The sequence below is a fragment of the Ammodytes marinus genome (genome assembly GCF_949987685.1).
Source record: "Ammodytes marinus genome assembly, chromosome: 2".
In the NCBI taxonomy this organism is placed as follows: domain Eukaryota; kingdom Metazoa; phylum Chordata; class Actinopteri; order Uranoscopiformes; family Ammodytidae; genus Ammodytes; species Ammodytes marinus.
The window spans coordinates 12,127,443-12,144,997 of record NC_137231.1 but is presented as its reverse complement, the minus strand read 5'-3'; the positions used below and the strand labels follow the sequence as shown (position 1 = coordinate 12,144,997).

Here is a 17,555-nt window from a genome sequence, read left to right as displayed (position 1 = left end):
GGAGTGAAGAAAACTATTTAACATTTATGTCTTAAACATGTACAACTCAGTTACAATCTAAAACAACTTGGGGAAGAGTTACACCGAGCACCACGCATGCCATAATTTCCCTATATAGACTGACTGCAGCAGGCTGCTTTTACGTGTTACTGCTTGATGATTTTACCTGCGTTGAGTGCCATGTTTAATTCATATTGATTGTATATTTGGTCTTTTTCTGTGTTATTTACTATATTATCTCTAACTTTAGTTTGTTGTAAAATAATATTGTAGCTCGCCTGTTGATCAAATAACTTCAGCCTTGACAAGTACAACACAATCCTTTAAAATGGTAAACAAACTCACACAGGAGGGAAGGGACTATTTTTGGAAATTTTATTTTCAATGTTATCTACAACTCAATCTATAGAAAAAAAAATTAAAGAAGAGTTACACCAAACACCGTCTCCTGGGAAATGTTAGACTGATTGAAATGTTAACTGTTATAGACAAAGCTCTCCAAAACTAATTTCTAAAACATTATACAATTTTGCAACAATGGTCTGCACAGTAGGTATTCTACACAACAACAAAAAAGAACATCAGTGTCTATTGTTCACCAGGCTTTCACAAACACTTTTTTATAGAATTTTGGAATGAATAAAGAATCCCTTCTCCAGAGGTTTACTTTTAGATTTCACCACAGTTTTGGTCACCACTGTGAGAACAGTATCGTTGTAGTGCAAAAATCATGGTTGCTTCAACTAAGCAGCTGAGATTTTACACCAGCATGAACCTAACTTACTACAACCTATAATCAATCTGACAGGGCTATCTTGGCAGTCTGCGAGATCAGGTAGTTTCATCCCACCTGGATCCATTTCATACGGCCTTAATGCTTTTGATGAGTCTATCTGCTCAAATTCATCATTACATTTGCCTGCTATTGTTAGGACAGAGTAGAACAGACTGGCTGTTCCAAACAGCTTCAGGTTTCCATGTCATCAGCAGAAAAGTCTTTCATTTTTGAATTGTATTTTGTGTGGGAACGGCCTTTGGCATCTTGTAGCAGTGAAAGGTCAAGTTCAGGTAAGGGGACCCTCCAGAACTGGAAGGAATTGTATGTGCAGTCTTCAGCATCTGTGTCTTCATCTGCCTGATAGTGATGGGAAAGAAAGAAACGGGTTGAATGTCCAAAAGCAGATGACAGTTATATGGTTGCCCCAAATAATGTCAATCAAATCCGGGAAAAATCAGAGCTATATTTTACCTGCTGAGATTTTGACAGCAAGCTATACAACGGGTAAATTGTGACACCAGGTGGACATTCACTGCCAGTACACAAATTCATTTTAAACACACCCCCTTTCTACAGACTGAAAACAAATGCCATATTAATTAACAATTTACCTTCTCATTAGCTTTAGCCACCACAGTCTCTGGACCCGCACAGGTCTCTCGGGGTCGCTTCTTGGAGCCCGTGAGCGTGCTGGAGCTGCGACGCTCGTAGAAACTCGCAGAAGTCTGCGCCGTCAAAATGTTTGCTGCGTGCTCCCTCGTGTCGCAGCAGTGTGTGGGTTTGCCACAAAGAGCTAATGCTTCTTCTTGTGCCTCTGGGTCGTCGAAGTATTGCGGCCTCTTTTTGCAGCGGCTGCCCAACAAAGCCAGCAGGGACGGCGGGCTTAACCCCCCGGTGCTGGGAGCCAATCTCCCCAGTTGCATGTCAACACTGTACAGCGAGTGGCAACATCTTTTAGAGGTAGTGTCGTGCAGCAGAGTGCCCTCGTTTCGTCGCTTCGCCATTGATGTCGGCCTTGTCCGCACCGGTATACAATAGTTAAACAAAAGCAAACCTGGTCCTTTTTACAGGGACTCTCGTTTTCACTGCTCGTGTCGCGCGTGCATGTGGTCCAATGTTTCCAAGATTGAAGCAAGAACCGGTAGTGAATGCCAACGTGAGGCCGGCTAACCAATAAGAGCAGGGCACCGCTGTCCGTCCCCGCCCAAAGCTTCCACACTTCCGGTGGCGGGCACATTCATGCTGAAATACGCTTTTATTTCTTCCACACCTGATAATAGTCATCAAGGCCTCAGCCAGGATTTTAGAAATTGAGGGCATGATTAAAATCCTTCTTCACGCTGTCAGGGATAAACGTCTGGTGGAATCCATTATCATACATTGTGTTTGATGAAAATATCGAATAGTAAAACTAGAGTTTAAAAAATAATTGAGTTTATTCCAAAGTGTGATTCAAATCCGGAAAGGTAATTGAAAGTCATCATTTACTGTAAAACAACTTCCTGAAAAGCCTGAAAAGCTGTAACATGTTTTGAATACATTTTCAGGTTCGACTGGTGATCAATGCAAACAAGTATTCACATAGTAATTGGCTAGCCTGGTCCAACCAGACCATTGTACTTCATTTCAAGGGAAAATGAGATTTGGCCGGAAGTAGGCGGGCGGGTGGAGCCAGGCTAGTAATTGGCACCATAGCTGAAAGAATGAATAGATTTCGCAAGCAAATGTTCACGTCATGCTCTCACTCACGCACACACACACACACACACACACAGTTGAAGTCAATGCAGATGATAATTAGTAAGAGCGCTGGCAGTCAAGGGACCGCAGTTTAAAAAATATACTCTTCATATGTAAATAGAAAGAAGAGTATTTAGATGTTTTGCAGGTGTTACGCATAACACAGTACTGCAACATACATATTAAATTCTACTATTTGAGCCATGTTCAGGTGCTTAGCCTGTACCACATAAACAAAACAGGGCCTGTTAAATTGGGCACATTTCTCCCGTGAGATGCATGATAAAAAAATATGTTTGACAATAAAAAGAAAACTCATGTCCACAGATATTGTTTTTGTGTCCATTTTTTTCTTCTTGTGTGTATAATCTTTGTTAAGTCAATGGTTGTGTTTCTCCAAGTTCACCATTTTTGTCAGAAGGTTTTCGTGTCACGTCACGCTGTCGCCTCCCTCTCGCCGCTGGGACTTAGCTGCCGGTGGCGAAGTCTGCTGTTGGTCGTCTTCTTCTTGACCGTTAAAGTAGCTGTCTGCAGGTTTACGTGCAACAAAGTAGACGCAGTCATATACGTATCTCAACATCGAGCAGTCGTTTTCTGTGTAGGTGGTCTGAACTGACTCTTTCTCCACCTGCAGAAGGAATATGAAATGCTGTTTAACTACTGGAGCAAAACCTCTGACGAGGAAAAACATGATGTTAAGCCGAATATACAGTAAATGAAAGACCTTGGCTTACCTCTATGTGGAAGCCAAAATTAACTATCGCTTTCCTGATGTCTTCGTAGCTAAGTTCAACTGATAGCTCATTGGCCATGTTCTCAAAGTGGTACAGCAGTGGACCTGAGGAAACAACAAGACCCAGTTAATATAAGATCACTTTGAAACTTTTTGGTCTTCTACTTGGTCATAAGACTGAACCGTGCAACTCTACCTTTCTATATATATTCTATATAAGAACGAACAGCAACATTGGTGTATGTATCTGTTATGATAAAGCTTTAGTTGTGTTTTTTTTAGGAATGTCTCGTATCAGCTTAGAGGTGAGGTAGGGTGTTAACAGATCACACAAAGGGGGTGATGGCACGGACTCATTAGCTGCCATCTGTCGCACCTGTGGAGAGAGTGTTGGCGTTCTGCAGCTAGGGTGACATTTACACTATTAAACTGAACAACCTCATACAAGAGCGGGCTGGCCGACTGGACAGACTGAATTGCCCCAAAGTGGAGTTCATTGGAGTCGCGGGCCGAGTGAGCTTGTCGCGTGGAGGTGAGTCAACCGCATACCCACCCCCCCTGATAGATAATACTGCACTCACCCACGGAAGGCTAGGTCAAACTGTTCATATGAAATGCATCACGTAGTAGGGAGAGGCATCAAGTTATGAATTGGCTAGGGGGAAGGGGGAGTTTGCGGGGGACTTGTTTTCATGGAACATTTGCTCGTAGAGGTTGGCAGCAAAAGGGCTTGATCCCCACCAAAAGCGCAATACAAAACAATTAAAGCCTACTATACTAGCCTTGGAGGAGCTCACTGGATATGTCAAAACAACCGAGGTTTTGCATGCCACTGCCGCAGTTCAAAGGTGCGCAAAATCAACGGCAACTCACGCAGGTGCAAGCACATCATCATTGGGGAGAGTCCTGCGAGACGGAGTCTGTGCTTTTCCAAGGTCTGCTTTATTGCACAGTCCAAATCTTCCTTAAAAACTTGCCATGTTCAGTTATTTCCTGTATTGAGGTGGGGCTTAAAACGGTAAAGCCAGGAAGAGGAAACGGTCGGCAAGTCTACATCAACAATCTGGTAAACCAGACTGAAGAACAGAGGGTGTCATATGCTGCAGATTGCAAAGCTCCCTGAGCTAAATTTGTTAGTTATAATATTAAGGAATGTATGTGAAATGAACTTGACTTGTTTGCCATGAATGTAAATAAATGTGCTTTACAAAAGCAGACTCACCCAGGTTGATCCAAACTCCACCCGGTTTTAGAATCTTCCAGATGGTTTCCACATAATCGATGACATTATGAGCTGTGTCAATAAAGAAGCAGGTCGCCACACAGTCCCAGGAATCTGACAGAAGCATAAAGCGTATTATAAAATGATTACTTTTTAATTTAAATGACTAAATGGTGTATAAGTCACCAATCACTCAGTATTTACATTACATTCACAGAATATTGATTTGTTAAATTATGTGTTTACATGTCAAAATTTGCAGAGCTGTTATGCAACTTGACCACGTACAAATTCAGGATGTTATTGAGGAGGAAGATCCATACCACTTTTGACTAACCTGAATCACTGTAGACCTCCACGAAGTCCCCCGCTACCATGGAGAAGTCTGAACTCAGTGGCAAGCTCTGAGGGTCGACATCAGGGAATGTGATTGGTCGCGTTTGGTCGGAAGATTTCTTGTTGTTGCTAAACTGGTGGATCCAGGGGTACAGGGTCAGAGAGTTCACGTTTTCACACCTGAACGGAGCAGTCCAAATTTATGAGAAAAGGGGGGGGGGGGGCGGATAGAAGAGGCATTCTGCAGAGTATGACTTCAGAATTGAACTGTCAAACAAATGGATGTGAATTCTAACTAATTAACATACTGAAGACATAGAACTAGGTGTGTTTGATACATTTCCACCGTTAGCAAGTGGAGCTATCCTGACATGAATGTATGCAAAGGGAGGTGGTAGTCCCCAAGTGTTGTGTAAGACAGCTGGAGTCACAGTAGTATTGGTGTGAGTATGTACCTATTGAGAACAAAGTTTGAAGAGAAGAGCATGAAGAAGCTCCATTCGTTGCCCTGGCAAGTATAACCCAAGCTCGCGATCTCCCAGGCTAGACGGCCAAGCCCAGCACCCGGAACCAGCACGCTCACCTTAGACACATCACTGACATAATAAAATGTACAAAATGCACATATCACATGGAAAAGATAAGTCACATGATCAGAATTATTATAACAAGGTGTTCTGATACCATGGTACATGGAAAAGGTGATTGCTTGCATTATTTAGTATCCACACATTTGTATGTCTGAGTTGGTTTTCTGGGCATGCATGCAGGTGTTAGTGCAGTAGTGTGATTGTGAATGAGTGTATGCTTCCTACTATTGGTCACTGGGGAAAAGTCTTTGGATCTCTTGTATGATGGGGAGGTAGCAGGTATCCCTCTCAGCCTGACCCACGTCGCTCCAGTCTCTGACAAACTGCTTTATGGTAGACTTAAGCTTGTCCATGTCAAACGTAGTGGATGGGCGCGCCTTCCGTGGATCTTCCTGGAGGTTGAATGAAGACACAACATCTCTACCTAAAGGCCTTGAGTAAATAAAACAAAAAAAAACTAATACACATACAACCCGTGTGTATTAGTGTTGTAACATTCAGATTTTTCTTACTGTGCCAAACGTTTTACTGCTGCCGCTGGATCCACTCCCCATAACCAGATTTTGCACAGGCAAATTTATTAAACTGGAATCCACCATAGTTCATGTTAGTTCACAACACATTTCATCTTAAAGTGGTGAATTCACGAACAAAGCTGAAGGAATAAGTTGCAAATAAGTGTAATATTTACAATAGCCTAAAGATGATCGATATGAGGTCTAACTGGCGGCAACAGCAGTAATTTAGTGCTGCTGTCAAACACATGCAAATAACAATTAAATAGGGTTGTCTCTTTGAATATTACCCAGATATTACCATATCACTTATCCTATGATTATTTTGCAGATAAACTTGGTTACGCCCGCCCCTTTAAAACATAGGAAAAAAATGATGAGCCCTTTTTTTAACGGCTCTTGAAAAGAACAGCGCCATAAGAATCGGCCATAAGATTCAAAGAAGATGTCCCAACACTAGTGTTCATACAGTAGATGAACAGCCTAAGTGAAGCCTTACCCTCTCGCCGTACTCAATGTTCTCAAACATGTAGAGGCTGTTCTGAATGATGGCTTGCATGATCTCCTGGTTGTGGTCCGCACACTGGCTGATCCGGGCCAGGTTGGACAAAACACTTGGCAGCATATTCTGGTGGTGCTGCGGGAGGCTCAGAAATTGACGCTCGGCACGGTTCACCTGCTCCTCGACGTGAGCCCTGACAAGAAGAGACACAGGTAAGGAGGAGCCAGCGTTCACAGTTCATGTTCATGTCAAGCTGCTAAAACATTTAATGTCTAAATTTGACTATCCGATATCAATTACATGCTTTTTTCGACTAGAAGTTATTACATTTTGACTAGTAACAGTAAGAAATATCTATAATTCAGTTTTGTCTAGTCACAATGACAGTTGGAGATATATGTAATTCAATTTTGACAAAAAAACTACTGAATTACAGATATCCATGTCAGTCAAAAATGATGCCACTTTGTATCATTCATGTGTATGGGTGGTGGGGTTTCTCATTACAGATATAGTCTAGAAGAAACGTCCAAACTGAATTGTAGATATTTGCAACTAAACTTGTATTGAATACTCAAAACATCTTTGAATATATCTAAAAAGGAGAATATAATTATCTTTATTTGGGGGAATTGAAGATATCTTGAACTGGTTTTGCCCAATCAAAACAAAATTACAGATATCTATGTCAATGTCTTATTATGACATTGTGAGGAAGAATTTAATTTCGTATATGTAGACAACCTATTAAACGTTAAAACGGCTTGACATACATGTCAGGTCTCCTCCGAGGGGTGACACAGGTTACTCATTTGGGGTGCAATTTGTGGGTCCAACACCCTGGTTCAGGGGAGTCTGCTACATCTGCTGTTACATTTGTTTTGACTTGGAAGCAGAGAGAAATTGTGGAGTAGAGATGGTGCCACGACATGAGTGGTGCTAGAGTCAGATAATTTGCCAATAAATGCCCAAGGGAAGCAGGTCAAATACAAGCCGACTTTTGCGAGCAGTAACCAATGCCTGAATAAAGACAGACTTTAGTTTTCCCTCCAAACCTTGCTATCCGGCTATTGCTATTGTTATTTGCTAACAACATCGTTATATGCAGGAACTGCCTTTGCCTTGCTCTAACTTTATTTTAACATGTGTTTTTATACCTGTAAAATCTAAAAGCGTCGATTATTCGCCAGAAGTGCTGCTTTTCCAGTTTGGCCTCCTCCTCGGGGCTGCATTTTATTCTGTCTTTGTGATAAAACGGTCCTCCTTGAGCACCCTCTTCTCCTGTTTCGGCCATGTCTGAAAGAAATCCAGCCATCCAATCAAAATGCTAGAAAGTTCTTCTTCGTGGGGTTTATTAATTCCAGCATACCCGACTCCACGAGGCATATTGCTGCCACCTACAGTCAAAGTATTAGACTGTATTTGCTCTTCTCCGGAAACTATCTAGCAAACAAAAACATGATCGAATGGGAAAAATACAAACCTACTCAGTAAAATATCCTATATTAGTGCGTTCCCGATTGGTTCAGAACATTTATTTCAGTATGTCCCTTGTGGTGCCCTATATGTTCTTCTTGTTTTCATGTAGTGTACATATTGAGCTTACACACTATAGGCTACTGTGTAATAACTAGTATAGCCTTTATAAGGTAATGTGCTTTACTTTACTGAAAGGTTTGTTTGTTTTTGTTGTGAGCTGCAAGTAACTTGTGTGAATGTTTGATTTAGGAATTGAATAAGCAGTTTGAATACTTAGAATATAATGTTGCTCATCTTGCTATCAAATTATATATTAGCCTATGATTTCAGAAAGAAAACTGAACAATCTACACACTTAATCATAAAGCAAGAGACCACAGGACTAATGTGTTATTAAAAATGTGACGCAACATCTTTCCTTCAGTAAACACAACAAGTTTATTCCATCAGATGTTTGGGTTGATAATCTTGCCCATGAAAAGGATGTTTTCTGCGTTGCGTTCAGTGATGACGACCATAAATGGACGATTGAACTTCAAAACAGGAATGTGGCGGAAGGACAATAGTGTCATCTTGATGCCTGTAACTGCGGAAGCCTCTGCCCCAACCTCATCCACATCCAGGGTAGCTTCGTGCACAACCTGTAGGCAGAGTGAGAGGAAGAGATGGAAAATGTGGAAGGAAAAGTTTGTAATTTCATGCTGTATGCTCTCCGTCCTTACCTCTGAGACGGCAATTTTTTGCCCCTCTGCAATGCCACTAAAATCTGCACGATCACCAAACATGTCCGTCATTCCCATTTCAGTCAACACATCCTTCAGCGAGTAAGAAGCCTTGATGGAGAACTTTGGAAGATATAGGTTGTATGTCCTGAAGAAATAGGGGAGGGGTGGGGATAGATTAAAGATGTATCTGACGGAGCAAAGTTGATAAGTTTAGACAGTGTCAAACTTTAAAACCTAGAATAAATGAGGTTTTTCTCCCAACCTGGACTTCATCCATTTCAACCATTTCGTGACATGGCCGGGACAAATGACACTCTCCAGTGTTTCCATATTGTCTGGCAACAACAGCAGCATGGAGTAGGAGCTGTTGAAGGGAAGGTGGAGGACTGATGTGTTAATCGCCTGGTCATAATAGGTATCCAAACGTGTCTCCTCCATATGCATCATCTGGACTTGAACCTGGAAAATGACAGTTTAAACAGAAAGTCACTTTATTGGAAAAAACACACCTTATGAAGGATGGGCGATCATGCGTAATTATTGTTAGTCAAATGAATGGCATTAACAATGAACCTTTGTGTTCTCATCCACTGTGAACTGGTCCGGCCTGGTGAGCTGAGGATCAAATGGAGTCGCCCACTTTCCTGTTTGACGATGATGAGAAATTAAAACACAACCTATGGTTGATACACAAAACTTGAAGGTGTGATCTCAGAATGAGGCACTAAACTAGAAAACCGTTCACCTTTGTAGTAGATGTAGCTCAAGAGAAACATGACTGTGTCTGCTTCCAGACTGTCGACCAGCTTGTCTATCTTCCCATTGGTCTTCCCCTCCACATACTTATTGATGGTATTAGCGCTTTCTGTGGTTTTGGTGAAGTCAACATTGAACCCTTCTGTAAAGTATGACTGCTTCAAGGTGTCCAGGAACTCAGGTAACGGCTTGAAGCGGTTGTCCACAAATACAGCTGTTCCTTCATTGATGTCTCCATTAGATGGCTTGTTTTCCCCTCCAAGGAGCGTCTGAAAGACCTGATCCACATCAGTCTGGGTCAGTTGGGTGTTGTTGAAACCCAGACCACTGAAGAGCTGCTGGTGGGTCTCCCCCCGTGCTCCTACAGACAAAGCAGCCAAGGCAACAGACACACTAGAAGGGGAGAAAAATACATTCTTGCCTTGTGAGCTAGCGTGAGCTGCTAACTTCCTGTACAGACGGAAGGCAAACTCTTTGTTAGCTGATGTCACCAGTGAGACACTGTTTGTGCTGCTGTCGACTGCAGTGTCTTGGTCTCCCTGATGATGACCAAAATGGTGATCGCCTCTGCCCACGCAGAACACTGCTGCTAGGATCCAGACACCCAGGGCTGCATGCATCATTGTGAACTGAGACAAAAGTTCAAAAGAGCAGCATTGTTTATTGGGGTTGCACAATGTTTGCTACTGCAAGTGATTCAATCACCACAAAGTCCTCATGATGCAGATTAGCTGATTTTAAAGAGTTGATCCCTAGATAAATCATATTTGAAGGTTTTTATTACAATTATATTGTTATATTTTGGGTTAAGAATATTTTTGATTAATGTCATATATAAATAGTCAACATTTTCAAGAGCTTTACATTTAAATAGCAAAATACCTTCATTTATATTTCAAAAGTAGGATACAAACAGTAAATATTGTAACTTCTTAGGAAACTTTGACATTTCTATCTCAACAGATTTCAGAATTCCGGTGTGCACAGTCATATTTCAAACTCAATATATCAAACATATTTTGAAATGTTGGCATTTGTACATGAAATAATGACTGCTAAACAATTGATATGAGTTCTCAAAACCTTTTTAACCACCTACCTTCTTCTTGGTTGGAGCTTACAGTATGTAAAGTCAACCACAGACAGCAGAGCACAGGCTGGACTAAGGGAAATGTCCCTCTTTACAGATTGATCAAAGAAACTGAACTTTGGCTTGTTTATCCTCTATAGCGCAACCTCTTGTTTGCTCAGGCACTGCATTTGTTCTGTGTAATAATTACTTTCTATCCATGGCATCACTCTGAGACCGAGACATTCACCAAAGCTTCACAAGATCTCTTTAATTTTTCAATATCTCTAACATGCACATATTAACAATATAGGCTACTGTAAATATTTTATTCATGGCGATTAAAACATGATCCAGGAAAGGATAACATACTTATATAAGAAAATATATCGGTAGCTGGATACATTTTAAATAAACATGTTGTATGTTGAAATATCCTCTGTTTAATAATATGGATATGCTTGAGCTATCTTTATCATATCTGTCCTAAATGTTCTGGACCCCTGAAAGCCGATTAGTAATGCCATCCTAGGGTTCAGTCTGTGCCAAAGAACTAGCCATCCAGTTTAATAAGCTGACAGAGGAAGCCTTGATTATATATAACACCCCTGTTGTCTTTCCCTAATAGATACCCAGCTATCCTCTGAGTTAACTGTGAGCTGCATTCCGGATGTGAGTGACTTGATACATGAATAGATCCGCCTGGTTCTCTGCACTGTGTATTAAAAACACAACAAGCTGTATTAACCAACAGTATCCGACCACAAGTTGGATTCATGCAACGTATTCCACAGTGATGCTTTGATATTAATACAACTATTTCAGTCGTGCTAGTTGCAACCTGATACATGCTTTCATGCCTTCACTCAGTGGAAACTCTCACCCAGCATAGCAGTAGTTTACAAGTTCCCCATGTGGAAGGCACTTTGTGAGATCTTAAGTTACAAAATTAATTTGTATCTGATTTATGATCCGCCCCTCTTTGACATAAATGGACTCAATCCAAGACTAGACGTTGGTAATATTTTTAGAAAGGGCTCAGTCTCTCTCTCTCTTTCTCACTCTCTCTCTCGCTCTCCGTCACGTCAATAGGATATTTAGAAAGTAGCACACAAAACTGTTCTAATAATGTAACTGTATAATCATATATTCAACATATATTCTGTTACCATTTTTTGTTCATATATGTGTGTGATATGATACATGTAGAATATATAAAAGACTGTATGTTGGATCTTAAAGGTGGAGTCGGTAATTCTGGAGAATGCTCGTTGTCAAAATAACTTTTTGTCAAAATCCATAAATATCTCCTTCGAACCGCTTCTTCTTTTATACTTTGTGTGTTTAAAAAAGATCCAGTCTGGATACACAGCCTAGGCTCTGTACACGGGTATGTTGCTATCTATGGTGGCCCCTTTTGTTTACATACCAGTTTACAGAGCCTGGGCTGTTAAATCGCACAAGTCCACACTAACTGACAGGCAGTGGATTCTGAAGAGATATTTACTGATTTTGACAAAAAAATTTCAATGTGTGTTCTCCAAAATCTCTGACTCCATCTTTAAGTCACACAATCACAGTCAGTCACATGTGCATTCACTGTACTTCAAGTTCATGCATTCATCATTCATCGTCATGAAACAATGAATGATCAGCAGATCATCAGCAGATCATGTTGTGGATCCTGTTTATCCTTGATTGCGAGCCCTCTTTCTGGGTAATTTCATCAACTTGTGTAACCTATACAGTCTGTGCATTGGCCTATGTTCTTGGTCAGACCCTCTTTCCCAGAGCTGTGAACAATCTCTGTTGTAATAAGGGACAAACTTGTTTATATAAATGATTTACGCATATGTTTATTTATCAAGAGGAATTAAATGTGGAGTCAGCGATTCTGGAGATAGCTTGTTGTCAAAATCAGTGAATATCAACTCAGAGGCTGTGTGCGCTGAAAAATCGCCCAGTGTTGCTACACAGCCTAGGCCCTATAAACAAGCATGTTGTTTTCTGCGGTGTAAGAGTTACAAGGCCATGCTTCAGTTTTATCAGCCAGTCTGCTGGTATTCTACTGTAATGGCCTTTCCTGTGTGTGTAATCTCTCTGGCCTCCTTTTCTCCTGCCCTATTATTGGGCTGGCAGAGCGCAGGTCCTTTATGAGCAAGCTCACATGGGCTGATGAATTATTATAATTTTTTTGTTATGACATTCCTTTCAGCATGCAACATCCTAATGCAGCATTTTTCACTCAGCCAAGCACATCACACAACGGAAGATACAGATTTTTCACATCTCATGGTGTTGCTTTGTTAATTACTTTATTTAAAGAGGCTACGAGGAATTTTTAAATTTTTCTAAAATGGTCAAATTTTTCCTCTGATGTAATGACATGTAACAGCAAACGAGACCATCAGTGCAAGAACGCTATTTTTATATAATTTTTCTTAATGCCTTTGTGACGGATAAGCTCACCCAGGACCTAAAGCTGGCGTAGTAAAAACACTAGCGCTTTTGTCCAAAGCAGTTGCAAGAATTAACAGAAACTTAAATTTCCTTGGAGGACTTTAAATAAATAAATTGTTTCATTTTTGACAGGCAGTTTTTCTGTTCTCCCTCTTCTACCTGAAACTTGAGTTAGGTCACGACACAATGGGGGCTCGTCCATTACGTTAAAGAAAGGACTTGTATTGCTCTAAGTCTGTTCTACTTAATTGAATTTCATTATAACATAATTTGGATGCCAACATTAGGTATTTAGTCAGATAACAATACACGTGTGTGTCAGTGGTTGTGTTAGTTGTGTATGTGTGAGTGAATTTTTCATCTCTGTTCTCTTTTGTAACACAAATTTGGAAGTATCAAAATAACTTTTGGGTCTCTTGGTATGGGTTTTGTTTGGAGTCTCTTCCCCTTGGTAGGTTTGTGCCACAGGTTCTATTTATGGCACTTATGGTGTCAACTTTATGTGGCAATGAAAAGTGGGCAAACCTATATGCTTAAGTGTATGTCCCTAGGTAGCTGGGAGTGGCTGCATTGTAGGCGATTTCTATTCCCACTGGCAAGGCCGCCTTAATGCATGGGCTTACCTGGGCTGAAGCCCCAGGGCCTATGAAGATCAGGGGCCTATGAAAAATTTAAAAAATGTTACTGGCTCAATATAGGCCCACAATGTTATTTAAAAAAAATGGCTGGCTCATGATAGGCCCCTGATCTTCGTAGGTGGGGCGTACGGAGATCATGGGACTATCATGAGCCTGTTAAGATTTTTTGTTTTTAAATCTACTGAGATCAGGGAGACCTATCTTGCGCCAGTATATTTTGGTTATTTTTTAAATAAGTCTTTCAAAGTGCACCAGATTGATGAATTTTACTTTAAATGTAAAAACACTCATTACGTTAAAACTATTTGCTACACACTCAATCATAAAGCGAGATGACACAGAAAAAGTGTTTTATTGAGTACGTGATGAAACAGTTTTGCTCCAGGAGACTCAAAGTGTTTACTCCATCAGATGTTTGGGTTGATAATCTTGCCCATGAAGAGGACATTTTCTGTGTCGTGTTCAGTGATGACTACCATAAATGGACGATTGAAGTACAAGACAGGGACGAGACGGCCAGACAAAGTTTGCATGCTCACGCCTGTAGCAGCTGCAGCCTCAGCTCCTTCCTCACTGACATCAAGTGTAGCTTTGTGAGCAACCTAATGGAGGCAGAGTGAAAAGACGGGTGAAATATATATGGGAGGAAACATGTAGAATAACATGCTATATGCCCTCTGTCCTTACCTCTGAGACTACCACTTTTTGCCCCTCTGTAATGCCACTAAAATCTGCATGAGGACCAAACATGTCTGTCATTCCCATTTCTGTCAACACTGCATTCAGCGAGTAGGAAGCCTTGATGGAGAACTTTGGAACATATAGGTCATATAATCTAAAAAAGAAAAAGAAAAAAAGAGTGGGGGTTAGATTAGGAAAAAGTATTGATCTGACAGGACAAAGCTGAGCAGTTTATGCGGTATCAAACCTTCCAAATTTAAAACTAATAATTTGAGGAGGATTTTCTCACTACCTGGGCTTCATCACATTCATCCATTGTTTGACATGGCCGGGACAGATGACACTCTCCAGTGTTTCCATATCGTCTGGCAACAACAGCAGCATGGAGTAGGAGCTGTTGAAGGGAAGGCGGACGACTGATGTGTTAACTACCTCGTCGTAATAGGTGTCGAAAGGACAGTCCTCCATATTCATCATCTCGACTTGAACCTGGAAAACAACAATTTAAACGTCAAGTCACTTTATTGGAAAAACACACCTTATGAAGGATGCCTAATTACTGTTACTCAAATAAATGATGTTAACTTTAAACCTTGGTGTTCTCATCCACCCTGAACTCCTCCGTCATAGTGAGATGACGATTGAATGGAGTCGTCCACTTTCCTGTTGGACATTGATGTGAAATTAAAACACAATTTTTGGATGATACATGAATGTGCTACCTTACTACTAACCTCTTACCTCTGAAGTAGATGTAGCTGAGCAGATACATGACTGTGTCTGCTTCCAGACTGTCGACCAGCTTGTCTATCTTCCCATTGGTCTTCCCCTCCACATACTTATTGATGGTATTAGCGCTGTCTGTGGTTTGGGTGAAGTCAACATTGAACCCTTCTGTGAAGTATGACTGCTTCAAGGTGTCCAGGAACTCAGGTAACGGCTTGAAGCGGTTGTCCAAGAATACAGCGGTCCCTTCATTGATGTCTCCATTAGATGGCTTGTTTTCCCTTCCGAGGAGCGTCCGATAGGCCTGATCCACATCAGTCTGGGTCAGTTGAGTGTTGTTGAAACCCAGACCACTGAAGAGCTGCTGGTGGGTCTCCCCCCGTGCCCCTACAGACAAAGCAGCCAAGGCAGAAGATATGCTAGCTGGGGAGAAGAAGATATTCTTGCCTTGTGAGCTAGCGTGAGCTGCTAACTTCCTGTACAGTTGATAGGCAAACTTCTTTCCCGCTGACGACACCAGTGAGACGCTGTCGACTGCAGTGTCTTGGTCTCCCTGATGATGACCAAAATGGTGATCGCCTCTGCCCACGCAGAACACTGCTGCTAGGATCCAGACACCCAGGGCTGCATGCATCATTGTGAACTGAGACAAAAGTTCAAAAGAGCAGCATTGTTTATTGGGGTTACACAATGTTTGCTACTGCAAGTGATTCAAACTGCACTCACTATGTCCACATGAAGCAGATTAGCGGAATTTTTGAGAGTTGAGCTCTAAATAAATTATATTAAATGTTTTCATTAAAATTATATTGTTCAATTTTTAGTTGAGAATATTTAATGATATACAGAAATAACCAACATTTTCAAGGGCTTTACATTCAAAGTCTAAAAATGCATTCTTTATTTCAAAAGTTGGACACGAAGAGTAGAATTAGTTTTTCCAAATTTCTATCTCAACTATTTTTTTTTCAATTACAGTGAGCAAAGTTATATCTCAAACTCAAGAAATCAAACTGTTGGCACTTAATAAACTTCAATACTCAAGTGCTAAAACAGTTCATCCGAGTCCTCAAAATATGTTCAATCACCTACCTTCATCCTCTTTGGAAGTCTCATCAACCACAGACAGTGACGCACAGGCTGGACTCAGGGAGATGTCCCTCTTATAAGATCAATTGAACAACTGAACTTTGAATTTATTTATCTTCTAGCGTAACCTCTTGTTTGCTCAGCCACCGCATTTGTTCTGTAATAATTACTTTCTATCCATGGAACTGCACAGGATAAATGCAAAAGCCGAGCTGCAATCTTTTGCTTCATGCACAAAAACATGCTAGTGGTTACATATATGGACTAAATACACGTCTAAACTTTTTGTAATATTTATATTATAAATGTATAGAAAGGGCTCAGTCCTCCATCTCTGTCAAATAAATAGGATAATTGGAAAGTAGCACACACAACTTTTGTTTAATTTTTTCATAAAATCATATATTCGACATATTCTTTTAAATAGTTTGTTCATATACACTATGTGTGTGATATGATGCGTTTTGACTATAACACAGACTGTACCGTAAGCTTGTAATGCATTCATCATTCATAGTCGTGAAACAATGCATCGGATAGATCATGCGGTGGATCCGGTTTATCCCTGATTGTGAGCCCTCTTTCTGGATAATTTCATAAACTTGTGTAACCTATATTCTGTTCATTGGCCTATATGTTATTGGTCAGACCCTCTTCACCATCCTATGGTGCAGTAGCTCTGTCCCAGAGCTGTGGACAATCTCTCTTACATCTCATGGGATTGTTGTGTTATTGACTTTAGTTAATGAATAGAAAACAAACAAATACAGATTTGTGTAAAGACTTACAAAGACGAGGTTCCAGTTCAATCATAAAAAAGTTTATTTTAAAAAAACATTCAGAAGTCAATTTATTAATCTAAGATGTATAAAAGCGGGGGGTGTAGTGGGTAGAGTGCGTACCTTTGTGGCTGTCTCTACAACTGTCTTATAGAATGTGAAAAATACCTAACAATATCTTTTTTTTTAAAGTGACAACAATCGTCTCTAATGTAGCCAATAGTAGTCCTAGGTCCAAAAGAAAAAATAATAATATTACCGGTAATAAACAATTGTAAACACGTGTATTTGATCACTATCATAGGATGTAGGCTACTGGGAGGGGTAACCTCTACCTTACCAGGTGCTCCCCTTCACCTGCACTGACACACTAACACAGCCAACAAGCACATCTAAGTGTATCTAAATAGAGTAAATATACAGTATGTATATATATAAACACCCCTCACATGTCTTCAAATAGTTCATTATGTATTTTATGGGACACCACTGAAGAAATGACACTTTGATATAATGTAAAGTAGTCAGTGTACAAACAATTATATATTTTAGCCACTTAAATACTGATTAAAATTATATATTTTTGGATTCTGTGACATTTATACAAAAACTACAAGAAAACAACGTGTTAAGTACTTTCATTGACTAAACATTTGTGTTTGCTTGTGTTTCAACGTGCCCTGTGCTGCACGGTGCCCTGCTCTCTCCCACTGACGTGTAAATTGACTGCGGGCCAT

At 40.5% G+C, this 17,555-nt stretch overlaps 3 protein-coding genes across 4 annotated transcripts; all 3 read right to left on the bottom strand.

Annotated features, from left to right (window-relative positions):
* Positions 1–370: 370 nt before the first annotated feature.
* LOC307268536 (uncharacterized protein) lies at positions 371–1,897 on the bottom strand. The gene is made up of 2 exons (XM_080051209.1): positions 1,390–1,897; positions 371–1,135 (listed from the first exon to the last, which is right to left on the bottom strand). Exons 1-2 carry the CDS (start codon positions 1,780–1,782, stop codon positions 968–970), a joined length of 561 nt encoding a protein of 186 aa, XP_079907335.1. The 5' UTR covers positions 1,783–1,897; the 3' UTR covers positions 371–967.
* A 332-nt stretch (positions 1,898–2,229) lies between these two features.
* carnmt1 (carnosine N-methyltransferase 1) lies at positions 2,230–7,710 on the bottom strand (the record flags this gene model as incomplete). Of its 2 annotated transcripts, XM_080039965.1 has the most annotated exons (8): positions 2,230–3,146; positions 3,253–3,356; positions 4,474–4,587; positions 4,811–4,989; positions 5,265–5,405; positions 5,625–5,791; positions 6,414–6,609; positions 7,574–7,710. In XM_080039965.1, the coding sequence occupies 8 exons, from the start codon at positions 7,708–7,710 to the stop codon at positions 2,949–2,951; spliced, it is 1,236 nt and encodes a 411-aa protein (XP_079896091.1). In that variant the 3' UTR covers positions 2,230–2,948. The 2 variants fall into 2 exon arrangements, with proteins under 2 accessions (XP_079896091.1, XP_079896092.1); XM_080039966.1 differs by lacking the exons at positions 6,414–6,609; positions 7,574–7,710 and adding an exon at positions 5,912–6,189.
* A 631-nt stretch (positions 7,711–8,341) lies between these two features.
* Positions 8,342–15,587, bottom strand: LOC307268084 (serine protease inhibitor A3N-like; the record flags this gene model as incomplete). The annotated part of the gene is made up of 10 exons (XM_080050602.1): positions 8,342–8,536; positions 8,618–8,765; positions 8,883–9,079; positions 9,194–9,264; positions 9,366–10,005; positions 14,020–14,145; positions 14,231–14,378; positions 14,517–14,713; positions 14,817–14,887; positions 14,966–15,587. The coding sequence occupies 10 exons, from the start codon at positions 15,585–15,587 to the stop codon at positions 8,342–8,344; spliced, it is 2,415 nt and encodes an 804-aa protein (XP_079906728.1).
* Between the last annotated feature and the right edge of the window lie 1,968 nt (positions 15,588–17,555).